Source organism: Bos grunniens, chromosome 23, assembly GCF_055505025.1.
Source record: "Bos grunniens cultivar Pamir isolate PY7600 chromosome 23, Bosgru_T2T1.0, whole genome shotgun sequence".
NCBI lineage: Eukaryota > Metazoa > Chordata > Mammalia > Artiodactyla > Bovidae > Bos > Bos grunniens.
Genome location: NC_141187.1, coordinates 17,673,649 through 17,700,596, shown reverse-complemented (window position 1 = coordinate 17,700,596; position 26,948 = coordinate 17,673,649). Strand labels below are relative to the sequence as shown.

The 26,948-nt window shown below is 47.6% G+C and overlaps 1 protein-coding gene and 2 long non-coding RNA genes across 3 annotated transcripts; 1 reads left to right on the top strand and 2 right to left on the bottom strand.

Moving 5' to 3' along the window:
- Positions 1-8,137: 8,137 nt before the first annotated feature.
- Positions 8,138-23,260, top strand: PRPH2 (peripherin 2). The gene is made up of 3 exons (XM_086371694.1): positions 8,138-9,403; positions 19,230-19,476; positions 22,446-23,260. The coding sequence occupies exons 1-3, from the start codon at positions 8,823-8,825 to the stop codon at positions 22,656-22,658; spliced, it is 1,041 nt and encodes a 346-aa protein (XP_086227820.1). The 5' UTR covers positions 8,138-8,822; the 3' UTR covers positions 22,659-23,260.
- Positions 12,850-15,872, bottom strand: LOC147346808 (uncharacterized). Its single transcript, XR_015153198.1, has 2 exons — positions 13,301-15,872; positions 12,850-13,090 (listed from the first exon to the last, which is right to left on the bottom strand). It is a non-coding gene; the product is annotated as an uncharacterized LOC147346808 (long non-coding RNA).
- Positions 23,261-23,795: 535 nt separating the features above from the next.
- On the bottom strand, positions 23,796-26,237 carry LOC147346806 (uncharacterized). The gene is made up of 2 exons (XR_015153199.1): positions 26,149-26,237; positions 23,796-24,028 (listed from the first exon to the last, which is right to left on the bottom strand). It is a non-coding gene; the product is annotated as an uncharacterized LOC147346806 (long non-coding RNA).
- Positions 26,238-26,948: the final 711 nt, after the last annotated feature.

Here is a 26,948-nt window from a genome sequence, read left to right as displayed (position 1 = left end):
AAACCTTCTGAGATTCCCAGAGCCTGCTAGACTGTCTGGCCTGGAAGGCAAGTACCTTCACCACCGGCTTTTAGCCTACTGTTCCTACATGATGTTTTACTGTTTCATCACACACACTTCATGCTCCAACTAGTCTGAACTAATACCCATTAATCAAACACACGGTATCAGTGAGGGGCCTGGCAGGAAACAGATGGCATACTTGAAACAGATAATTTGAGAAGAGCCTAACACAGGAGCTATTTACAAAGCCATGGGCAGAGTTTAGGAAAAGTAATAACAGATAGTGCAACACCTGTTATCACCCTTAGGGCTGAAGGGACTACACTTTTCCCTGAACCCAGAAAGAAAGCATGCTACTGGACAGAGCGGTGGCCTTCAGTGGATGGACGCAGCCAATCTGCTGTGACCTGTAGGTGGGAGAGCAACATGAATTTCCAAACTCTCTCCCATGATGCCTTCCACTGGCTGAGCCCAATTAAAATTTTAGGGCAAGGAGGTCGGTTGATGCAGTCCCTATGGGTCAACTCCCAGAACACAGAGCTCCAGGGTGGAGGAAAGTGAAGGTTAGATTTGGAGGAACAAGTGGAATATATTTGGTACAAACACATTCTGCCATTCTTCCTGGCCCTTTCTCAAGTAGTTCCCACACAGCTTGAGACCATGAGCACTTGCCAAAATTTTGCACAAACCAATTGCCACCTCTTCTGGGAAGTCTTCTAGGATTTCTCTCAGTCTCTTTGAGAACAAAGAATGCTATTTTGAGACAATAGGAGCAAGAAAAAAGTAAATAAATGAGTCAGTCTCTGAGGCCAAGTTGCATTCTCTAGTAGGGACAATTTTTGAGGGAAAGAAAAAGATGTGAAGAAATGGACAAGTGTAGGCCAATTTGGTCGACTTTCCTGTGATAACAGAACTTTAGAAGGCCTGGGAGCATGATCAGATACAGAGAATTAGGTCCAGCAATAATTTCAGCAATCAGTCTCTTTTAAGAAATTTAAGAAAAGATATCAAAGGAAAAACTTCTCAGAAAGACCAAAGAATGACCTCCACGGGAAAAGAATAAGTGAAGCTTCCAGCGCCAATACAAAAGTACCAAGACTCACACTGAAGTGAGCTGTAATCTTTGAAGAGAAGGAAATGGAGGAGGGAAGAAAAGGGGAGGGCCATTCACACACATCTCACTGGTTATGGAAATTTCCAAGAAGGAAGCCTGGAAAGTTGAAAGCTTTTTAAGGTCCTTGAGCAATTAGAAAGCTTATGGACATTCACTAAGAACATTACACTGAAGCTGTAGTTTAAGAAACATTAGCAAACCCAGCTTGTACATAAAACTTCCTCAAAAAGAATATCAACAACTTACATAATACATATTTGCTTTATGTTCCTTGTATATTTCTATTTTATTTTCATTTCTTTTCATCTTCAGTTTTGGCATTTTTATGGTAGGAAATGTGTTGCCTGCACTGGAAATATGAGTGAGACCTGAGTAGCCTGACTTGTGACTGACAATAAGGAAGCAATCAATCTGTTCAGTCCAGTAGCTCCTATGACTGGGATGTGTCCCCAGCGGGCTTAATCAAAAGTGCTGGGACTTCCTGATGGTCCAGTGGTTAAGAATCCACCTTGAAGTTCGGGGAACTCAGGTTCGATCCCTGGTTGGGAAACTAAGATCCCACACGCTGCAGAGCAGCTAAGCCCCTGCCTGCAACTCCTGAGTCTGCACGCCACAACTGGAGAGTTTGTGAGTTGCAATGAAAGGCCCCACATGGCACAAGGGAGATCCTGCGTGTTGCAACTAAGACTTCACACAGCTAAATAAGTCAATAAATATTTAAAAGTGCTGCTTGTAACTCACAGATACAGAGAACAAACTAGTGGTTACCAGTGGGGAAAGGCAAGGGGGTAGGGAATTAAGAGGTACACACGATCAAATATAAACTAAGGGCTTCCCTGGTAGCTCAGATGGTAAAGAATCCACCTGCAACGCGGGAGACTTGGGTTCAATCCCTGGGTTGGGAAGATCCCCTGGAGGAGGGCATGGCAACCCACCCCAGTATTCTTGCCTGGAGAATCTCCATGGACAGAGGGGCCTGGTGGGCTATATGGTCCATGGGGTCACAGAGTTGGGCACAACTGAGTGACTAAGCACAGCACAAGCAACAAGGATATACTGTACAAAATGGGGAATGTAGCAAAAGTTTAAAAATGACTATAAATGGAGTATAATCTTTAAAAAAACAAATAAGTAGAAAGTGCTGCTTGTGATTTCTCTTATCAGAAATTTTCTTCTAAGAGCACTTTCTATTATTTTAAGTAATATCAGAGTAACAGAAGGGGCCACCGACCGCTCATATTCCTTGGACTTTTCATTCCTTGGTGCCCCAGTAGACTTTCAACTGCCAGGATTTGGTCCCTAGGGTTCTGGTTCCCAGCGCTGTTGGAAGCCAAGTTGCTGTCCTGGTGTGGCAGGCCAGAAGAGCTAAAGCACTGCTCCCTGGGACCAATTAAATGGTAGTCAGGAGTCCATGAAGGGAATAATTCTGAGGTGTGTTTCCTGGGGGAGTTCCTCAAGGTGGAAGCCAGCTTCACAGCACACTCTTTATTAGCCTTCCTTCCTGTATCACTTCCTCGCCTCCCTATTGGCCTTACCTGAACTTTGCTGTGGTTTTTCACATACGGCTTTTATTATGGTGAGGTAGCTTCCTTCTGTTCCTGGTTTGCTCAGTGTTTTTATCAAGATCATACCTATCGTTTGATCAGAGTTTCAGAAATAAAGAGCTGTGCCGTCCACCACAGTGGCTGTGCCGTCCAGTACAGTAGCCGTGCCGTCCAGTACAGTAGCCACTAGTTGAGTGTGACCTCAGAGCACCTGAAACGGACTAGTCACAGCTGAGATGTGCCATGGGTATAAAGCGAACAGCAGCTTTGGAAGACTGAATATGAAAAAACATAAAGTAACTTATTATTTTATTAATAACATGTTGAAATGATAATATTTTGAAAATGTTATATTGCATACATTCAAATTAATTCTACCTTTTTTTTACTGGGTACAAGAGCATCTAAAATGTGGCTTGCTCTATATTTCTATTGAACAATGCTGCTCTACAGCAGGCATTACAGCTGGCGGGTGAAACCTGGCCTGTCATCTGTTTTTGTAAATAAAGTTTTATTGGAAAAGAACCATGCTCATTAGTTTACATATGGTCTATGGCTGCTTTTACACTACAAAGGCAGAAGTGAGTAGTTAGCTGGCTGTCACAGAGGGACATGCAGAGGGATATTTTCTTGCTATTTAACTCTTTCTAAAAATATTCTTTCGAATCACTGCAGATGGTGACTGCAGCCATGAAACTAAAAGACGCTTACTCCTTGGAAGGAAAGTTATGACCAACCTAGATAGCATATTCAAAAGCAGAGACATTACTTTGCCAGCAAAGGTCCGTCTAGTCAAGGCTATGGTTTTTCCTGTGGTCATGTATGGATGTGAGAGTTGGACTGTGAAGAAGGCTGAGCGCCAAAGAATTGATGCTTTTCAACTGTGGTGTTGGAGAAGACTCTTGAGAGTCCCTTGGACTACAAGGAGATCCAACCAGTCCATTCTGAAAGAGATCAGCCCTGGGATTTCTTTGGAAGGAATGATGCTAAAGCTGAAACTCCAGTACTTTGGCCACCTCATGCGAAGAGTTGACTCATTGGAAAAGACTGATGCTGGGAGGGATTGGGGGCAGGAGGAGACGGGGATGACAGAGGATGAGATGGCTGGATGGCATCACTGACTCGATGGACGTGAGTCTGAGTCAACTCCGGGAGTTGGTGATGGACAGGAAGGCCTGGTGTGCTGTGATTCATGGGGTCGCAAAGAGTCGGACACGACTGAGTGACTGAACTGAACTGAACAGTTCTTATGGTCTTTCTTTGTTCGTTCTTATCAAATCAGAGCTTGTGTTCATTATGGAGTTTTCAAGTTTAAACTGGTTCCAATGGTCCTGCTTGGTTTTTTTTTTTTTTTTTTTTGGCTGTGCTGGGTCTTTGTTGCTTTTGCACAGGCTTTCTCCAGTTGCAGCGAGCGGAGGGTACTCTTTGTTGGGGTGCACAGGCAGTGGCTTCTGTTGTTGTGGAGCACAGGCTCTAGGCACCTGGGCTTCACTAGTCGCGGCTTACGGGCCCAGTACTTTTGCCTTGTGGGCCCTAGAGGAGGGACTCAGTAGTAAATGGTGCACGGGCTAAGCTGATCTGCGGCATGTAGAATCTACCCGGACGAGGTATCAAACCCACGACCCCGACATTGGCTGGCAGACTTTTATCCACTCTGCCACCAGGAAAGTCCCCTGTTTTGTCTTCATTCTGAAGAGTAACCGGGACTATCTCTGAAAGAGGGAGGGCAAAGATTCATGAGAAAAGATTTTTGTTGCTTTGCAGTTCCATCCTTTATGTAGTAAATGATCATTATTCTTTATGCTCTTCATGTATGACATATTTAACAAGAAGAAAGAAAAGAAGAAGGAAGGGAGAAGGAAAAAGAGCTCAGAGTAGAGTCAGAATGATAAGGGAGATAGGTTAAGAAAACAAGGATCAGCTAATTCCTCAAAGAGTCAAGGTGTGCTTCATTCATTTCCTTGGGTAGAAAATGCAGGGAGAAGATCTCTTGGGTTCTTTTTTTTTTCCCCTTTATTTGTATAAATTCATTATTTTCATTCCATTAAAGGAAATAGTAAGGAAGAAAAACTAATCACTCCTAATTCAATTAACCTGTGCTATTCTCTTTATAATAGATTTACAGAGTCTAGACTTACATCCATTGGTTCAGTGGGAAAGATAGCCAGCTTTCCCCATCCTCTTCCAGAGATGCATCTTTCCTCTGAAGTTTGCTCTTCTTGGCTAGTTCAACATAATATCCTGCCTTGCTTCCTACTTGAAAAGTATGGCCAGGAACATGTCCGACGTGTCCTTTCTCTCTTGCCTTTCTATGTAATTTAACATCCTGAGTGATTCTAGCCTGAGAGCAGAAATCTCTCTTCCATCCACTTAAGTCATTCTCTTTTTGGCCACTAGGGGGAAACCACTGACTTGCGGCTACTCCACAGCGCCCCTCCTCAGGGTGTACACTTTGGGGTCATCTGAGGAGAAAGAGGTCCTTGACTAATTGGTTTATCCCTGCAGAGCTATTTTAAACATTTGTTTCTGTTTTCAGTGTCAAATCTTTCTTCTTCTTTCCTTTGATTTTCTCATATGCATATGTGCTCCTAATAGATTCTCTGATAGCCTCACAATCATCCACGTCCCTTTTCTCTGGGAACAATTGTCCTCAGATTTTGTGCATATGAGGTATGAGTATGGTCATATTTCTGGTTGTCCGAATGTCCTCTCTTAGGCGGAGGGAGAACTTTGCAGCACATTCTATTCAGTGTCTCTGATGATGAAGAGTTGAAATCCTTTGAGGGTCCAAAGCTATTTAGAAGCTGAATCTTAGCTGTGAGAAGTGGTCTGACAACAAAATAGCAGGGCTGATTTTCCCCATAAGGCTCAGAACCTGGTCTCAGAGATCAGTCCCAAACTGGAGTTCAAACTTGGGTCTAGCAATGGAATAAGTGTTTTGTTTGCTGAGGTGACTACATTAGAAGGGAAAAAACAAAAATCATGTCCCATTGCTTTGTTCTCACATCTCGTATGCGTAGAGAAATACTCCTTTGATTTTTCCTTAGTGACTTAAAGAGGAAATCTTAAAGAGTGTGTAGGTGGTGAGTCTAGTAGAATCAACACAGAAGGGAGCAAAGGAGATTCCAGGTTGAAGATTAGACCCTCTTACTGCCTTGAGTTCACGCGCCTCTTATTCTAATCATGGAAACTTCCTTAGTATTCAGTGGACAGGAATTTGAGGACAAGATGGGTTTGTTCTTAAAACTCCTTGTACTTATGCATAGACCGTTTGGAGAAGTCTAATTGCATTATCATTGGGTATGTGCACTTAAAATTTTAATACAGATAGATAAATTACTCTCTCAAATGGCTGCAGAAACTTACAGTCTAAATATTCCAATTAAAAAGTGGGCAAAAGTGCTAGACAGACATTCACCAAAGAAGATATACAGATAACACATAAGCATATGAAAAGATGCTTTGCATCGTATGCCATTGGGAAATGCAAATTAAAACTAGCGAGATGCCACAACACACCTATTAAAATGGCTAAAATCCAGAACACTAACAACACCAAATGCAGCTAGGGTGTGGAGCAATGGGAACTCTCATTCATTGCTGGTGGGGATGCAAAATAGTACAGCTACTTCAGAAGATATTTTGGCAGGTTTTTACAAAGCTAAACATAGTCTCACCGTAGGATTCAGCAATTGCACTCCTAGATATTTACCCAAATGAGTTGAAAACTTATGTCTGCGCAAAAACTTGCAGACCAGAGTTTTGGTAGCAGCTTTATTTATAATTGCCCCAAATTGGAAGCAGTCAAGTTGCCCTCTAATAGGTGAATTGATAAACACACCATGATACATTCATATTAATGGAATATTATTCAGTGATAAATAGAAATGAGCTATTACCCCTGATTATTCATTGGAAGGACTGATGATGAAGCTGATGCTTCAAAACTATAGCCACCTGATGTGAAGAGCCAACTCACTGGAAAAAAACTCTGATGCTGGGAAAGATTGAAGGCAAATGAGAAGGGGACGGCAGAGGATGAGATGGTTAGATAGCATCACCAACTCAATGGACGTGAATTGAGCAGACTCTGGGAGACAGTGAAGGACAGAAAAGCCTGGCATGCTGCAGTCCATGGGGTCACAAAGAGTCAGACACAACTTAGTGAATGAACAACAACATCAAGCCACAAAAAGATGGAGAAACATTAAGCGCATATTGTGAAGGGAAAGAAACCTGTCTGAAAAAGTTACATTCTGTATGATTCCAACAATATGACATGGAAAAGGTAAAACTGTAGAGACAGTAGCTGTCTGGGATTGGGCAGGGAGGGGAGGAAAAATGAAGAGGATATCTACAGCAGTGAGAACATTCTGTACAATACTGCTGCTGCTGCTGCTGCTAAGTCGCTTCAGTCGTGTCCTACTCTGTGCGACCCCATAGATGGCAGCCCACCAGGCTCCCCCGTCCCTGGGATTCTCCAGGCAAGAACACTGGAGTGGGTTGCCATTTCCTTCTCCAGTGCAGGAAAGTGAAAAGTGAAAGGGAAGTCGCTCAGTTGTGTCTGACTCTTAGCGGCCTCATGGACTGCAGCCCACCAGGCTCCTCCGTCCATGGGACTTCCCAGGCAATAGTACTGGAGTGGGGTGCCATTGCCTTCTCCACTGTACAATACTATATGACATAATAATGATATAACACTATACGATATTATATGATGGACTTCCCTGATGGTTCAGACAGTAAAGACTCTGCCCGCAATGCAGGAGACGGGGTTCAATCCCTGGGTTGGGAATATCCCCTGGAGAAGGGAATAGCAACCCACTCCACTATTCTTGCCTGAAGAATCCCATGGATGGAGGGGCCTGGCGGGCTATAGTCCATGGGATCGAAAAGAGTCTGACACGACTGAGCAACTAACACTAATATGATATGATGGTGGAAACATGCCATTATGCATTTAGCAAAACCCATAGAACCGTGCAACACAAAGAGTTAACCCTAATGTAAACTATGGACTTTAGTTAATAACATACCGAAGCTGACTCATCAGTTGTAATAAATGTATCACACAAGTGTAAGATGTTAAATATAGGGAAACTGGTTGGAGGAAAGGAGTATCTAGAAACTCTGTATTTTCTGTTCATTCTTTTGTAAACCTAAAACTGCTCTAGGAAATAGAATCTATTACTTAAAAATAACAATAAATTTACAGATTCATCAAGGATGTACATCTCATTTCTGTTATCTTTGTTTGCACTGGTGACAGAATTTTGACAGGTGTTCAATTTGATGGGTCAAGTATGGTCTTTTATTGTTGTTTTAATTGCGTTGCCCAATTGTTCTACTTAGATTGACATGTTTTCCAGATCCTTGGACTTTCCAGATTCACTTGTTATAAATCACCTGTTCATTTCCTTTGCCTGTTTTTTCACGTGATTGTTGATTTTTTAAGATGTGGAACTGTGGCTTTTTTTTTTTTTTTAACATGTTGCAAATGTTTTCTCACAATCTGTCATTTGCTTTTCAACTTGGATAATGATCTCTTTTGTCCCATTTGTTGTTGTTTAGTTACTAAGTCCTGTCCAACTCTTTGCCACCCATTAGAGTGTTTCAAATTTTGAAGGAGGTTAGCCTGGAAATGTGCTTCTGGGGAGACACATGATGTGATCCGAGCTAGACTTGCAGATGAAGCCCATTCCTCTGGCCAGTCTCGTCTTTTTTGCTCCTGATGCTCCAAGCTGAACCCAGAGCTCTCTGCTCCAGGCTGTCCATGGAGGCGCTTGTTGAGCATGTTCTGAAACTGGCACGGCTTTGTCTAATGGGATGAACCCGGCTAAAGAGATTAGCAGAATGTCTTGTGGATCCCACTTTTAATCTGCAGCCTTCAGGCTGTCCCTCTTTGGTTGGGAAGGGAGCTACAGCGACGACGGGGAGGACTGGCTCCTTCATGAGCTGTGACTCTGAGGTCCCTGCCCCCACTTGAGGGTTAACAGGGGTCCTGGGCTAGGGGGCACAACATGGGCAGCCCCCAGAGCAGCTCCCTTCAGCTTGGACCGTCTGCACCTTTCCCAAGGCCCTGAGTCTTCAGCCTCTGGGCTTATTGAGGTCAGGAGTGAGAGCTGTGCTGTGGGAGGCTACCTGCACTGCACCCTGCAAGTATGGCGCTGCTGAAAGTCAAATTTGACCAGAAGAAGCGGGTCAAGTTGGCCCAAGGGCTCTGGCTCATGAACTGGTTCTCCGTGTTGGCTGGTATCATCATCTTCGGCTTAGGGCTGTTCCTGAAGATTGAACTCCGGAAGAGAAGCGATGTGATGAACAATTCTGAGAGCCATTTTGTGCCCAATTCCTTGATCGGGGTGGGGGTGCTGTCCTGTGTCTTCAATTCTCTGGCTGGCAAGATCTGTTACGACGCCCTGGACCCTGCCAAGTACGCCAAGTGGAAGCCCTGGCTGAAGCCGTACCTGGCCGTGTGTGTCCTCTTCAACGTGGTCCTCTTCCTGGTGGCCCTCTGCTGCTTCCTCCTGCGGGGCTCGCTGGAGAGTACGCTGGCCCACGGACTCAAGAATGGCATGAAATTCTACCGGGACACGGACACCCCAGGCCGGTGTTTCATGAAGAAGACCATCGACATGCTACAGATCGAGTTCAAGTGCTGCGGCAACAACGGCTTTCGGGACTGGTTTGAGATTCAGTGGATCAGCAACCGCTATCTGGATTTTTCCTCCAAAGAAGTCAAAGAGTAAGTGGCCTCCAGTCCTGGGGTCAGAGTGATGGGGGCACAGAGACCCCAGCCTCTGACTCCCCACTGTTCAGCCTTTTCCTCCCCATTGGGCGCTCTGGGTATACAACTTATTACTGGTGTGTGTGTGAGGGTGTACTTGATTGGACATACGGAATTGTCAATATGCTATCATTTTTTACCTATAAAATTAGCAGCATTGTACAGTTCAACCTAATGTTTGGCTAAGACGGGAAGACAGTGTCAAGTTATAGAAGCAGCTTGAATGCTGGTGGCCAGGGGAGACCCAGCCAGGACTGTGTCTGCTTCATACAGGAGAGATGGGTCACATATACTGAGCTGGTATCTGGCTGCTTGTCTCATTCACTCAAAGTGAATGGATTCAGTCCTGCAGGCATAAATTTCTGGGCTGTTCCCTTGTTTTCCAACTTTCCAACCCTGAGCATCCATTCTCAAGGTGTTTGTCCCTGGATATGGTGGAAAGAGCAGAGGATGGGGGCTGTCAGGGGGTCTAAGCTGTAGCTTTGTCTCTACTGTTCATTAGACGGTGACCTTGGACGAGGCCTTTGACACCTTGGGCCCCCTGCTTGACCGTCTCTCTCTTTTTAAAATTACTTATTGCCATGCTGGGTCTTCGTTGCTGGGCATGGGCTTTCTCTAGTTGTGGCAAGAGGGGTCTACTGTCCACTCTCTAGTTGAGGTGTGCAGGCTTCTCACTGTGTGGCTCTGTGTGGAGCACAGGCTCTGGAGTGCACGGGCTTCTGTAGTTGTGGTGCATGGGCTTGGTGGCCCCGCGGCATATGGAATCTTCCCTGACTAGGGATTGAACCTGTGTCCCTTGCGTTGGCAGGAGGGTCCTTAACCACTGGACCACCAGGAAGTCCTATATATTTGCCCATCTTTTAAATGAAGGCACCAAAATACACAACCTTGGTGATTATCTCCTAGCTCTGTCTAGAGCCTGGCATACAATGGGTGCTCAATAAATGCCTGCTGGTGTTCACTACTTAAGTAATAATAGTGCAACTTGATAAAGTGTTTCTAAAATGTTCTTGGCTTGTGTAAAAGTAACATCCTGAGGGGGATGTAAGGGAATGTTCCAGAGGAGACTCTCACCCTTTGACCCTGGCATACCCCTCTTCCCAGAGACCCACCATTAGAGCCTTGAGTCATTTTCCAGGGAAAGGTTGGCCGGCCCTGAGCCGGTGGCTCTCCCCCACCTCTTCTTTCTGTCCAACTCCCTCATCCCCTGGTTGAGGCTAGGGGTTCAGTTGCTCCCCCAGGGAGTTTATCCTCTGAGTGAGGCTGGTGAGTCAGGGGGACAGGCGCTCAGGACACAGGCACACCCGCTGCAGGATGCGGGTGAAGCCCAGACAACACTGGTGAGCCCGAGGGAAGGGAAGTCAGAATGAAGGTCACTGCTTGGGACTGTATTTTCTGTCGGAGGGGATTACTTCTATAAATCCCTTTTCAAGGAGGCTTGTAAACCACTCTGCCCTTCCTAGGGGACAGGTCTGCAGAGACGGCACCAAGTGGCATGATTTATATATGTCGCCCCAGAAGGGTGTGAAGCACAGGGACAAGCAGAGTTCTGGGGGCTGGGGAGAGTGGGGAGAGTGGGAGTTGATGGTAGAACCAGCTTTTGTGGTGGGCAGCAAGGGGTTTCTCATCCTATCATTTTCCTTGAATGTCTTCTGCAGGGTCAGTCCTTGACAAGACTTACAGGATCTCTCTGTAATCCCCAAATCCCCTTCTGTCCCAGGGTAGAGCAACGTTCCAGGCCGCTTCACTCCTAGCGGTCGGTATATCCAACTTGCTAGGCCAGCATTAAACTTGATCAAAATCACCTCAGTGCCCCATACCAACTTATTGCTGTGAAACTATCCTAACTCCACTGACTTGGAAAAAATTTTCTCTGCTGCACACACACACACACACACACACACACACACACATATGGTCACAACATTAAGAGAAACTGAACATCCCTAACTGATCCTGGCACTTGTGGGCTCAGCCAAGCATGGACAGATGGTTGGTTTTGGGAGATTTCTCACAGGAATCTTTAAGGTCAACGGCTGGTTCCTGAAGGCTCCTGATCATGGAGATCAAGTGGAATAATGCAAGATGTTTTACAAGAGTTTACAAGCCTTTGACCCCCCCCAACCCCCTCACCCCAGCCTGTCCTGTTGCTATGTTGCTGGGGCTTTTGGGAGGAAAAGCATCCTTATTTGGTGGGCACAAAACCTTTCCTGGGGGGGGGGGTTTGTATTATTTTTAGTTGTTGTTATCTCTATTTCGTAGAAATTTGAGCCTCAGAGAGGTTAAGGGATGTTTCAAAAATCTCACACCAGAAATTAGCAAGCTGGGACTGGGGGCAGGGTGGGACAGATTATTGGAAAACCAACCAACCAGCTTTATGGACAGTATACTCCACACACCACACAACTCACCCATCTAAAGTGAGCAATTCAATGGTTTTTAGTATATTCACAGAGCTGTGCAACCAGGACTGAGGTTGATTTTAGAACGTGTTCATCATCTTGCAGAGAAACCCTGCACTCTTCAGTGTTCACTCCGACCTCCCCTGCCCCCAAGTCCCAGCAGCCACTTTCTGTCTCTATCCACTTCCCTGTTCTGGCCACTTCATTATGAATGGACTAGTGTGGGATTTGTCCTCTGGGGTCTGGCTTCTTTGGTCAGTGCACTGTTTTCAGATTTCATCCATGTCGCAGCAGTATCAGCGCTTGTTCCTTCTTCTGCTGGGACACTGTCCCACTGAGGGGAGATCCAGCTCTTGATTCTGCTCTTTCCACTCCGCCGTTTCCACTCCACCCTGTAGGCGTTAGGTGAGTGCTTGTTCCCTGATGACTGAAACCTCTGGAGGGGGCCGGTTTGCCTCATGTTGTCCCTCCTCCTGTCTCTGTCTTGTTCTTTCCTTCCTTCTCCAGAGGCACAGTGGGAGGTGTGACACAGGCTCAACAAACACCTGTGGATCGTGGTGGGATTCCTATCCTTCTATGCCTGGATCTCAGATCGTCATGAGGCCCCCAGAAGCCAGGACCCCCCTCCCAAGACTCCCTGTGGGCTGTGGCACCGGGACAGGACTGTGCTCCATTCTCCTGGGATTACTTTCTCTCTCCCTTCCCAGCTGTACTGCACTTGCTGTATGCCAGGCTCTCTATGTATATTAACCCAATTAATCTCCACCACCCCGTCAGAGACTTTATTGTCATCTCTCAGGTGAGAAAACTGAGGCTCTCAGAGGTCAAGCGATTTGCCAAGGTTCCACAGGTGTCACTCAGCTGGCACACGGGCAGGGGAGGAGGCTGTTATAACTGGGGGAGGTCCTCAGGGGAGTCCGGGAATGCCGCCTCCCTCAGAGACTCTTGAGTTTTCAGAGCAAGGAATTGGGATATAGATTTGGAGTTCTTAACCAGAACTGCTTTTATTATTTTTGCATTTCAACTTTTATTATAGAAAATTTCAAGCATTCACAGAAGTAGAGAGATTATAAGAAATCCCCATGTACCTGTCACCTTACTTCGATAAATGTAAACATTCTCCCTTTCTCGTTCCATCACTACTGCCCTCGCTCCCCCAAAACACACATCCAAGTACTAACCAGGCCCGACCCTGCTTAGCTTCCGAGATCAGATGAGATCAGGTGCGTCCAGGGTGGTATGGCTGTAGACAAGAGATAAAGAGGATTTGTGTTTTTTTGCCTTTTTGTTTTTGTTTAACAGATGCACAATAGTAATCATGTCCACTAATATTCAGTATTCTCTGATTGTCTCAAGATGTCTTTTACAGTTGGTTTGTTCAAATCAGGATCTAAATCACACCTTGCATTTGGTTGTTAGGAGACCTAACAACCTTTCTTACTTTTAATGTTACCTTTTTCATGCCATGTGCATCTTGGAGGAAGTCAGCCACTTGTCCTGCAGAATTCCTCACATTCTGAGCTTGGGTCGTCGCAGCCAAGAGCTGTCGTCATCCAGCGTCTTCTGTCTCCTTTGTTCCTGTGTAAACTGGCAGTAGGGCTAAGGTGTGGCTGGATTCAGGTTGTTTTGGCAAGAACACCTAGCAGGGTGCTGCTATGGCACCAGGTGAGACATGACGTCTTCAACCAGTTTATAAGAATAATTTTTTTCGTTCACACCACTGGCATGTGGGGTCTTAATTCCCCGACCAGGGATGGAACTGTGCCTTCTGCAGTGGAAGCATGGAGTCTTAACCACTGAACCACCAGAGAAGTCCCTATACTCATTCCTTCAAGGTTTCTTCCTGTTTTCATGACGAGCTGCTTCAGGGTCTTGGGATGAGAAGCAGAGCATGAAGAAGCTCAGAGGCCTTGGCACTGCCAGCCTGAGGGAACTGTAAGCCAGGAAGGCCTGGCCTGGGGCCCTCAGTCTGAGGGAGAAGCTGGCACTGAGCTCTTGCACTTTACTGTCCTTTCCACGGAACCCACAGGACAGTAAACTCTTCCTAAACAATTAAGAGGTATCTCAAAAATTCTCGACCTTGGCTAGGAGATCCCTGAGGGCAGGGCCGTGTCTCCCCTCAGCCCGGGGGTCCCTGAGGCTGGGCCGTGTCTCCCCTCAGACTGGGGCTCCCTGAGGCAGAGTTGTCTCTCCCCTCAGACTGGGGCTCCTTGAGGCTGGGCCGTGACTCCCCTCAGACCGGGGCTCCCTGAGGCGGGGCTGTGTCTCCCCTCAGACTGGGGCTCCCCGAGTACCAGTCTGTTTCTCCCGCTGAGACTGGATTCTCTGGCGCAGGTCTAGATCTCTCATCGGGTCAGTTCTCCCTGAAAGCAGTGCAGTGTCTCCTCTCAGAATGGGGCTTCCTTGGAAAAGGCTGGGTCCCCTCCTCTCCCCCTGCCCTTCAAAGAAATACTAATACTGCACTTGCTGTATACCAGGTTCTCTATGTGTATTAACCCAATTAATCTCCACCACACCACTGTCAGAGACTTTACTGTCATTTCTCACGTGAGAAAACTGAGGGTCTCAGAGGTCAAGCGATTTGCCAAGATTCACAGGTGTCACTCAGCTGGCACACGGGCTGGGAATTGACTCTTATCAGTTTACACTCCTGGATCCCTCCTCTCCCCTCCCATGCTTGTTTTCATATGGTGTTCCTTATTGATGTTAATTCGCCTACTAAATTATATTGTTTTTTCCAGGAAAATTCCAATGTGATGATTTTCCCATATTGTATCTTGGCTGTGAGAGAGTGAGCTAGAACAAAGCCTTACCTTAATCAAGACCCCTACAACTCTTGGTGAGCCCTGAGCAGAGATTTGTAGCCTGGGAAATACTCTGATATAAATAGCCAGCTCACCAACTAAGGAGCTCTCCTCTGCCTGACTTTGTCTTAAGAGGGTGAGTGAGTGGAGCCTTAATCTGTGGTTGGAACCAGGGCGAGTGCTAAGTAAACAAGACAGTACTCCCGAGGGAGTGGGAGGGCTAGTTGCAGAGATATGGGACCCCAAGAGGTCCTAGGCTGGGGGAACCCCAATGTCAATCAAGCCAGGGCTGCCCTCCCATAGGCCCCAGTATGCCTCAGCGGGGATGAGACAGGTCTGTAGGCCTTACCCCAGTTGAGGAAGACATGGGGCGTGCACAGGAGAGATGATGGTAGACAAGGAAGGGCTCCTGGGACAGGGAGCAGTGGCGAGAACTCATACCTTTCTAGGGAGTTTAGCTAGAAAAGGGCTTCCCTGGTAGCTCAACTAGTGAAAAATCTGTCTGCAATGTGGGAGACCCCAGTTCGATTCCTGGGTCAGGAAGATCCCCTGGAGAAGGGATAGGCTACCCACTCCAGTATTCTTCGGCTTCCCTGGTGGCTCAGTTGGTAAAGAATCCACCCACAATGCGGGAGACCTGGGTTTGATCCCCGGGTCGGGAAGATCCCCTGGAGAAGGGAATGGCTACCCACTCCAGTATTCCGGCCTGGAGAATTCCATGGACTGTATAGTCCATGGGGTCACAAAGAGTTTGACATTAATGAGTGACTTACTCTTCTCTAGCTAGAAAGAGCCAACAGGCGGGAAGGCACTGGAGACTCTGAGGAAACTCTGAGAGGAGAGGTGGGAAACTGCTGTGGGCTGGTCTTCCACTTCCTGTGTAACTTGGGTGAGGGCTTGCCCTGCTCTGGGCCCCATTTCCTTCTTGGTAGAACAGTCCAGTGGGCTGCAGGGTCCCCCCAGATGGCCTAGAGTGGGGAGGATCCAGCATTCTCTCAGAGCCTGTGTCCTGGGCATCTGCTGACTGCCGCACCTCACCCTCCCCACAGTCTCTGATTGTCCCACCTCACACAGTCTACAGCTCACATGTGCAGATTTGGGACTCAGAGGCCAGCTCTCTGCGCTCTAACCCATTGCCCTCCATGGAGATGCTGGGGCTGACCTAGGTGGGAGTGGGTTCCAGGGGTTGCCTGCAGGTCAGAAAGAGGGGCGAATAGCATCTGTGTTTGGGGACCAGGGCTGTGGGGGCAGCTGGCTCCTCAGGATGGGGCTGGGAGCCCCAAGGTGAAGGTTGCTGCTCCAGTTCCCCCACTGGGACCACCCCGGCCAGTAGAGCCTGGTGCCACACAGGGCTGTTCAGACGGCTGCTCCCAGGCACTCACCTGCTCCAGGCAGGTGAGCTTCAGCAGTGACCCCTCCTGTCCCTGGACAGATGCCACCCAGCGCCAGCTGAGGGCCAGCGGGGAGCTCTGCCCTTGAGGGCTGGGTCACAGCAGGGGCTCCCCTCTTCTCCACAGCCGGCAGGGCCCATGCCACCCGCTCATGCGTGGCTGCTCCCCAGCAGACTAGAGTGGTCTATTCCACCCTCACAGCTGCTCCCTGAGGACACACAGGGCTCCTGCGAAAGCTCTTGTTCAGTCACACAGCCCAGCCCTGGCCCAGGAGTCCACATTTCCTGCACAGTTAATATGTACCAGGCACTCTTCTAAGCCTTTTTACAGGGATTCCTTCACACAATCCTCATGTCAAGTTCATTTTACAGATAAGTAAGCTGAGACCCACAAGGGTAAGGTGGTCCAGAGGGATGGATCTGGAGTAAACTAAGGCTGTCCTGCTCTTATCATGGTCCTAGTCCTAGACAACCTGTGCATCCAGGGCCAGCTGTACTGTGGGTCCTGTCCATGAAGTAGAGGCCAGGGACTGCAGGGCAGGTGGAAATATTGCCGCCATGACCCAGGCGCGGATTGTTCTGGAACCAAGGCCGCACCGTGCAGTATGGTATGGTCTTAACCATACCGATCAGCAGACAGTTCACTGAAAAGAAACCACAAATGGATCTTAAAACATATCAAAAGATTCCCAATTTCACTTATAACGAGAAAAAAAAAAGAAACTTAGAACAACTTTGGAGATATTATTTTTCATCTATCAGGTTTTGGCAAAGATCAAAAACAGGACTTGTGTGGGTGTGGCCAGTGGAGATGTCACTGTACAATCCCCCAGAGGAGACAGACAGCAGAGCTTGGGTGCAACCACAGATGGGCCCTGATGCAGAGACGCCTCTCCTAGCAACTGATGCTCTAGATATAGTCCCATTATGTGAACTGACCCCGTCCCTGCTTGTATTAACATGAAACTGGGAGAATCCCCAATGTCCATCAGTAGGGAACTTGATAGTACCCCAGGGGCTATCTGCACACTGGGGATACCATGCACCTCATTAAAACCTGGAGAACTCTCCCCCATGACAGATATAAAAGATCTCCAAGGTATTGTTAAGGGAAAAAATGATGGTTTAAGGCAGTGTCAATATAATGTGACCATTTGGGTAAAAACAAAACAAACAGGAAGAATTTTTGCAAATTCTGAATTTGCTTGTCCATGTGTGAGGCCTCTGTAGAAGGACAGACAGAGCTGGCCACAGTGAAGGCACTTGGAGGCCAAGAAACAAGAGAGTGGGAGGATTTTTTCAATCAAGGAGATATTACTTAGAAGCTAAACATTAACATGTTTTTTCCTGGCCGAGTGGCATGCAGAAACTTAGTTCCCTGACCAGGGATCAAACCCATGCCCCCTGCAGGGGAAGAGTGCAGTCTTAACCACTGGACCTCCAGGGAAGTCCCTGAACATCTTTTAATTTTTTTAAAAAAATATTTATCTGGCCGTGCCAGGTCTTAGCTGTGGCACTTGGGGTCTTCAATCTCTGTTGTGGCAGGTGGGATCTAGTTCCTTGATCAGGGATTGAATCCAGGCCCACTGCATTGGGAGTGCAGTCTTAACCACTGAACCACTAGGGAAGTCCCTGAACATCTTTTTAAGAGTATAATTAATTACCATTTCAACGAACATTGGAAATAACTTCTATTATGAGCAACTACATGCTCCCTATTCTTATGTTGTAGAAGTCTGCTGTTATTATGTAATAATGCCTTGCAATTAAAAAAAATAAACTTAAAAAATTTTTTTATTCAAGATAATGTGCACATAATTAAGTGTGCAAATCTTAAGTGCACAGAGACAGCTACATAAACTTTTTTTTTTTTAATTTTTCGCTGCACAATGAGGCTTGCAGAACCACAGTTCCCTGACTAGGGATTGCACCTGTGCCCCCTGCAGTGAAAGTGCAGAGTTTTAATCACTGGACCACCAGGGAAGTCCCCGCCCCTTTTGAATCCACATAAATGCATGGTGTGCTCTAACCAAATATAAATTAATAGAGAAATGTTAAAGTTGTGCAAACTGTGTCCTTCAGGTGAATAAGGCTCTTCCACCCAGCGGGGAAGGGTGGGGCAGAGCTCATTGTGGATGGAGAGAAGCCATGGGCAAAGACTCATTCCTTGCCCCTACTGCAAAGGCCCAGGGCCAGAGCAGGCCTTCTGGAAACATCTGCTACACAGAACTGATCTGGCCAGAGGGGGCGTCGGTTGGTCCCCAGAGCTGTAAGGGGGAGATGAGGTTAGAGAAGGGGCTGGGGGCTAATGTTGATGGTCACAAGTGCCAGGCAGAGCCTTGTCTCACACTTACAACCTTTCCTGCGGCTCTCATCCTACCAGCCTGGCACGGCTCCAAGAAATCACTGCATGCCAGGCCCTGGCAGCACATAGAATTGTTGGGTGATTTTTTTTTGCATAAATCTTTATTTTGGACTTTATAAAAACCGATGTGGTGCTCCATAGACTGGGGTCAAATGTTGTCTACAGTGAAACATCCATGTTCTGACACACATAATAGCTTCCAGGAGTACAGTGCTCATGTTGATCTTGTGTTCAGTTGGGTTAAAACAACGGGCAATAAAAGAATGAACACATTCCTCATGTATGTGATTCACTCTTGTCTAAATGCCCCGTCCTATGACTTCCTTCCTATCTACACTGCTAGTTATCCCAGGATCTTGAAGAAACACTGAACCTCTAATAGGCTACCCTCTGGCAGATCAGTACAGTGAACAGCACTCTGGATCTCAGTTTTACCAAACATTGCTCAGAGGCTTCCAGGGCATTTCAGGATCAGCAGGTCCATAGAATCCTTGAAATGTCTTGTAAGATTTTGTCGAATCTCCATTGCTATACAAGGGCTAGAATACATATGTTCCTTATTTACTTGCTTCTTGGTTTATCATCTGTCTCAACCCTGTGAACATAAGCTCCAGGAAGCTGGGGCCTTGGCTTTCTGGGCCACTCCTCCATCTTCAGCAGCTGGAATAGTGGCTGGCATGTAGCTGATGAACAGCAAATTAGTTCTCGAGAAGAATGAGTGAATGAATATCCCAGATTTTTAGAGATGAGGGATGAGAGAAACTGGCATCTGCTGAGAAGTCCAGGAGGCCAGTCTCAAGCCATCTATCTGTTTCTTCTGCAGTCGCATCAAGAGCAATGTGGATGGGCGGTACCTGGTGGACGGTGTCCCCTTCAGCTGCTGCAACCCCAACTCACCGCGGCCCTGCATCCAGTACCAGCTCACCAACAACTCTGCGCACTACAGCTACGACCACCAGACGGAGGAGCTCAACCTGTGGCTGCGTGGCTGCAGGGCCGCCCTGCTGAGCTATTACAGCAACCTCATGAATACTACAGGCGCTGCGACGCTCCTCGTTTGGCTCTTTGAGGTAGGCCCTGGTCAATGAGGGGGCAAGACAAGAGGGGCTCACCTGCCCCACTGGGGTTCACAGGGTGGAGCTGGGCCCGGGACCCCCTCCTGGGAACCAGCCCTCTGCCGGCATGCAGGCAGCCCCAGGCTTGAACACTGGCACTTCCACTTTTTGTTTCTGTCCTACCACTTAAAGAAGAGTTGAAATTCATAGCACATAAAATCAATCATTTTAAAGTGAACAATTCGGAGGCATTTGGTACATTCACAGTGTTGTGCGACTACCACCTCTACCTTGTTCCAAAATACTTCCACCACCCCCTCAAAAAAACCTCATAATCATTATGCAGTCAGACCCCTCCAGCCCTCCCGCTAAGCCCCTGGCAACCACCCATTTCTGTTCTGTCCTTGTGACTTTATCTATTCTGGACATTTCATATAAATGGAATCATGTAATATATGACCTTTCATGTCTGACTTCTTTCACTTTGGATGTTTTTGAGGTTCATCCTGTGTCTCCACTTTTTGCACCTGAGGTCTCAGAAACTTATTTAACCTCTCTGTTACAGGGGGCTGACAACACTTAGCTCTGGGGCTACTGAGAGGCAACAGGAGTTACAGGCACATTGATTTGTGCTTCTCTTGAAATTCTGGTAGCACTTTACCTAGTATTCTGATTATCTGTAGGTTCATTTTCCATCACCTATTAGGTTTAATACCTCTCTGTAGCTGCAGGGCTTGGGATGTAGCAAGCCCTCATTCATTCATTTGTTGAAGAAATAATTCTCAAACACCTGAGTGTTGGGCGCTGTCCTCGGTGCTGAACAAGAGCCCATGTCAAGGAGGGGTAAGCTGAGGTAGTACAGAGGGTGACTCATGGGCTTTTGCTTTGAGCTGACAGCAGGAAACCCAGCCTCCAAAAGCTAAATTACAAAGCCAGGGATATTAGGGAGGAAACTGCCCATCAGAGAAGATTCACTGAAAGTTCCCTTTAACTAAGTCTATCTTTAGTGCTGGGCTTCCCTGGTGGCTCAGAGGTTAAAGCGTCTGCCTGCAATGCGGGAGACCTGGGTTCAATCCCTGGGTTGGGAAGATCCCCTGGAGAAGGCAATGGCAACTCACTCCAGTATTCTTGCCTGGAGAATCCCATGGATGGAGGAGCCTGGTGGGCTACAGTCCACGGGGTTGCAAAGCGTCGGACACGACTGAGCGACTTCACTTCACTTTAGTGCTATGGAAATTCACAGGTAGGTGTGCTCTCGTCTGAGACACACCACTTCTAACTCACCATGTCACACCACAGGGGTTGAACTGCCTGTTGAGGGGGGATGAGACGGGGAAAGAGGCCTTCTTCTCACACTGAGGCAAACGCAAGCATATTCATGGAGATTTACTAGTCCCTGGCTCCTTAAGGCAGTCTTAGGAATGAGTCTTAGGAACGAATGGGTACAATGAGGAGAAAAGGTTAGAAGGTAGAATGAGGATAGGTTGGAAGATCGCATCCCTTGAAAACCCATGAAAAGAAGACTGAAAGGGTAACTTAAGTCAGTGGGAAAATGGAGTTCCACTGGCTGCCTCTCCACTTATCCACTTTTCCAGAAATCTAGCGACTGCTTAAGAAGAGGAACAGTTCGCTGGGAACAGGGAGTTTGCATGCCCCTGACTTTTGCTTGAGGCTTTTAGTGGCAGACTCTGCGATGGGCACAAGGGTGGCTGAGTTGATAAGATTCTGCTCTCAGCCTTGCCCTCCTGGGTTTCACAATCCAGTGAGGATATGACACCTCAATACTAACACTAGTGCAAAATTCATAGTGTGGCAGGAGGCCTTCTTGAGGAAAGAAGGAAAGAATCAGAATGGGCATGTGGGTACCAGGAGGACTTCCTGGAGGAAGGATTTTTTCACTGTAAAAATATCTTATTAAACTTTCAGTCAACAATAATTATAACAAAACCCTAAAACTGCTAGTTACTATTACCATGCACTATCATAATTATAGAATACTCCCAGAGCATTCATTCACAGATGTCTACTGAGGCCCTACCACCATGGGGTGCCCTTCTGGGGCTGCAACAGCAGGCGAACAAGCGGCTTCAAGGCCACTCCTGCCCTCAGGGGGTGGATGTTCTCTGTTAGCAGGCCTAGGCCTCTCACAGAGTTCGTTATACTATCAAAGGAAGAGTGCAAGCAAAGCAGGAATTTGTGTAGAAGCAAGTGGCCAACACAATACAGGGTGAGAAGAGTAGAAAGAATACTTACCACGCTGTCTAATAACCAACTACAGCTGCCACACTCCACACACACTGAAGTGTCACAGCACGCCCATGGAACAGGCGGTACTTCATCTGAAAATCTGCAAACGAGACAAGTAAACTGAGGCTTCCTGGTCACGTGGCTGGCTAGGTGCCAGGGCTGAGGCTTGAATCCAGGCATTCTGGCACCAGAGTCTGTAGCAGTGACTGCCAGTGAACAAATTCAAACCAATCACCCACTCATCCCCATACTAATCAGAATAACAGAAATAGAGGGAAACCATCTATTACCTTGTTTGCAGGTAAAAGATGACTTTTTATTTTGTCCAGCAAATAGTTGCTGAGCACCCAATATGTACCAAGCAGTGTGCTAGAAATGAGGTGGGGGTGGGCACAGAGAAGGAGCCCAGGATTAATGCCCCCCAGGACAGGGGAGACCCAGGGGAGGGGCACCCCTAATACTCTAGGTAGAGAAAACGGCACATGGTAAAACTGGAAAGGAGAAAGGCTGCGGTGGGCAGGATCCAAAGAACCCTGGAGGGACTGGCAAGGGAGAACAGGGTCACAGGTGAGGCAGGGGCAGCGGGAGGTGTTTTGAGCACTCAGGCATGGCTGGGGCAGGCAGGCCCTCGTCAACTCAGACCCAACAGAGCCTTGTCTGAAGGGCCCCCGTGGCTTCTGGGTGATGCCTGCCCCTGCTACTTCCCTGCTCCTGTAAGTCTCCTCTCCCCACACCAGGTGACCATCACTGTTGGGCTACGCTACCTGCACACGGCGCTGGAAGGCATGGCCAACCCCGAAGACCCTGAGTGCGAGAGTGAGGGCTGGCTTCTGGAGAAGAGCGTGCCGGAGACCTGGAAGGCCTTTCTGGAGAGTGTGAAGAAGCTGGGCAAGGGCAACCAGGTGGAAGCCGAGGGCGAGGACGCAGGCCAGGCCCCGGCGGCAGGCTGACGGCCCTGCGGCCCCCTCCCCTCTGCACACTGAAAAGTAGTGGACTCCAGGAACTTCGGATACCCCCCGGATCCCATCAGAATCTCCCAAAGAGGGCGGCCGTCTCACAGAGGCTCTTCTGGATGTGGGATTTAATATTCAGGGCCCCTAAAAACTTCTGTGGAATGAATGTCTCACTGTGAGTGCATGAGTCCTGCTCAGCCCCACCGCCCTGGATGCACCTTCACGGTGGGCTCATGGAGGGCCTCTCAGCAGGTGACTCTGTGGTCACAGGAATTCGGTTCCACCCGGGGGCTACTAGCCACAGCTGAGGGCTGCTCTCCTTTCACACGCCGGCCATTCTGGTGAGCTCCAAGTTGCGTCATTCTATATTCCAAGTGTCACTTGGTGCATAAGCCCAGGAATTTGAAAAACATACTGGACATGCTGTCAGTTTTTTCAAATGCAAAGACTGAGAGGTCAGCCATTTTACTAATTATAGATGGTGAGGGACAGTTATATTTTTTTAAGAGTAATGGTCTCTCCAAAGCACTGAGGGCTCCAAAGAGGAATTCTCAATCATGAGGCAAGAGCATTTAAAGAGAAGGGATTATATCCCCCAGCAAAAACACAGCTTTTGTGTCACCTTCACAAGCCCTCAGCACTTAGCCAGGAGTGAGCCACAGGCTGAGGGAGTGGGGCTGCTGCAGGTTCCAGATAACGTGCCGGCTGACCTCCTTGGGCTTGTCCGCGGAAGCGCCGGGTCTGCGGCAAAGGAGCAACAATGAGACAAGAGTCCACTGTTTGGAGACCGAGCCTCACCCGCAGTGGGCCCAGGGATGCCCAAGAGGTGCTGTGACAGCCCCTGGACAACACGAGCCATCCACAGTGGAGGGTGGGGTCCTCTGCAAGCTCTGCCCTGCTTCTTCCCCCACATATCCATCCTGCAAAGGGTACTTCCCGAACACCTGTGCGTTAAAAGATTCTTTGCAACTTCTCCTCTTCCCATGCTAGTAACTATGAAAGAAGTTTTCACTTCCTTCCGCAAACAAGAAAGAAGCTTTAAGGGGAAGGAGGGAATGATTTCATTGCTGTCCTGAGTCTTCAGTGTGGAGATAGTAAGACTTCTGGTGCTGCGTGGGCTATGTGCTGGGGCTTGAACTCTCCCAGACCAGATCAAAGATGTTTGAATATCCTGTCAGACTTTGGTCCCAGGTTGAATTCAATTAGACTTCTGAGTGTGGAGACCAAGCAAGGGATGATCCATGTGGGCAACACTGAGGGAGTCAACCTCTCGGATGAGGGTCCCGGAGCTCTCCCCTCCCAGGGGTGCTGAGAACCATCCAGAAAATGCCACTCCAGGCCCACATGCTTGACGATGCTGTTGACAGCTGTACAATAGACATTAAAAATTATATTATACAAAAATCACCTTTGTTAAATGCCTGTCTTAAATGTATGTGCTAAATGTGTTTAGTACAGGAACCCAGATTCTTGCTCATACTTGCTAACAAAACCAAACGAATCCTGACACTGAATGGAGGCACTCCTCACGATCAGGGAGCTGTCTCAACAGCTTGGGTGTCACCTCACCTCTGATCTGCGAGAACAGGGGCCATCAGGTTATCCAAATAATCTCAACATTTCCTAGTATTTGGACCAGAACGGAATTTAGTATTTTAGTATGTGGAATCTCAATTTAGGGATTTAAGCAAAAGTTCCAAATCTGCCCCCCTCCACCCCCCCGCACCCAACAACCACTCTGGTCAGAATTTGAGTGCTGTTGAGAAGATGAAGGGTTGAACAGACTCTACAATAAATATCAGTTGATTCAGAGCAGACTGTGTAGAGAGCCCGGAGCTGGTGTACTGAATTAAGAACATGCAGATGACAATCTGGAGGAGGAGGAGGCAAAAGACACAATGCAGGAAGCTCCCTCAGCATCCTACGTCCCACATTGGGAAAGTGATACCACTGGAGGCAGTGCGCTCATACAAAGGGAGTAAATTCACAAAGTCTCTTACTTACAGGTCCCAGAATAGAAAGGGGTGGGGTGGGGTTGGGGCTGTGGACTGAGCCAGTGGGAGGGCGGTCTTTCATCCCAGGTCAGGCGAGCAGGAGACAGAGAACAGGGCAGTGAGCACCCATTACGTAAGTGGTTGGGCTAGGCTCCATCTGGAATGTTTAAAAGGAGCCTTAGGAAAAGCTAAGTAGGAATACTGGGGGAGGGAAACCTAAGCTCAGGTCTTTGTCTGAATGTCCTGAGCTGGGCTGTCACACAGCAAAATGCATAGGCAGCAACTCCCGATAGCTGCTTTCTCAGCATACAGACTGCATCTCTGACTGAGGCAGTATGCCATCCTCACAGTCGTCTCAGGTAGCTGCCAGAGGAAACTGCCCATCTTGTTTGGTCCTCTGTAAGTGTCCAGCAGGACTGGGACCAGCTTTTTCCTGTGTCTAACCTCAGTCTTTCTTTGGGCCAGTGTAAGTTCATTTCTCCCAAGGGACTCTGCTTTTCAAATCTTGTCAGACTAACCCTGGGGGAAGGTGAGAGATACAGACAGTATCTTAGAATTTCTGTTTTTAAAACAACTACTCCACAGTGAAGGAGCAGTAACAGCTATTCCGAACATTTAATAAGTGTCTTAAGATCTGTGGCCTCAGCTCAAGACCACACAGTCTCCTGCAGCATTTTCAAGCCTAGGACTGAGCCACCAGTCAATAAACCCTGAGTAACCTCAATTCAGGTTAATAAGATTAGGCGCTTGCTCTGCACACTCTCCCGCCTCTTCTCTCCTTCTCCAGGCACCTGTAATGCTAGGCCAGCAGGTTTGCAGCTTAGTCAGGGGCAGGCGTGGGGTGCTGCAGGACGGTCAGGGCCTCTGACCTGCTACCAGATCCAAAGGCAGTGCAGCCAGCCAGCAGCACTGTGTGTGAAGGGCTAGGAAGGTGCGGGAATAACATGGAAGTTCTGGGGGAGGATTCCCTGGTGGCTCAGAGGTTAAAGCGTCTGCCTGCAATGCGGGAGACCTGGGTTTGATCCCTGGGTCGGGAAGATCCCCGGAGAAGGAAATGGCAACCCACTCCAGCATTCTTGCCTGGAGAATCCCATGGACAGAGGAGCCTGGTGGGCTACAGTCCACAGGGTTGCAAAGAGTCAGACACGACTGAGCAAGTTCACTTCTGGGGGAGGATGCCCTCCTGGTCTTAAGAGGACGAGATTGGCTGGAAGAGAGGAAATATCAGACCTTGATTCCTGAGGGCGTTATATCTTGTCCTCTAAATCAGAGGATGCGTGTTAAGTGGCAAAGTGAAGAAGGTCATATGGGCCTGGTATAAAGATTAAGATATGCAACAACTCTTGAGTTCTTCACCTGAGGGAAATGGAAACAGGTCCACACAAAAACCCGAACAGCAAAGTCTATAGTGGCTGTGTTCCTAATCACAAAAAATCGCCCAAGTCTTTTACCTGATGACCGTGTAAGCATCTGCACAATGGAGCTCGACTCACCAACCAAAAGGAACACGGATGGCTCTCAAATGCATCAGTCTTCTTAGAGAGAAGCCAGACTCAAAACGCTACGTGTGATATATTTACATAACATTCTGGAAGATGCAAGACAAAGGGACAGAAAAAATTACTGGTTGTTTGGGGTCATGATTGGGGAAGGTGTCCTAAAAGGGGCACAAGAGAACTTCTTAGGGTGATGCAATGGAACCAAACTGAGTGTGGTTTGTTAGAAAACATCTGTATGCATTTGTCAAAATGTATAAAATCATCCACTAGAAAGGGTGAATTTCACTATTTGGAGAATAAACTTCAATAAACCTGACTTAAAAAAAAAAACAGAAGTAGGGACAAAGAAAGAAGGGAGCATGTCAGAGGGACTTAATGAGTCCTGGAACTTTCGATGTTAGATCAGGGAAGGGAGTCAGCTAGGAGCAGCATTAATGACCAGGAGACAGAGGAAACACAATGGAAACTGTTTTATTTGATGCTTTCCTTCTAAGAGGATTTTCAAGAGCACTCGTAGGCAATGACTTCCTTGCAAATGCAGCACGCAGCTTCCTTTGTATATGTGTCTGGGGACTGTGTAAGGAGGAGGACCTGGCGATCACTAGGTAAGAATAGGCAAGCAAGCAGAGTTTAAATCCGGAAACAACTTCCAGCTGGAAGAGGCTTTGAGGGCCCTGTTTTCCCAGTGATTTGAGGTCCAAGAGAGTTCAGAAAGGTCACAAGCTGTCATAGTCAATCAATATGAGACTTAATCAGCTGAAATGATGAGCAAGCTTTCTTCAGAAGGTCAAAAT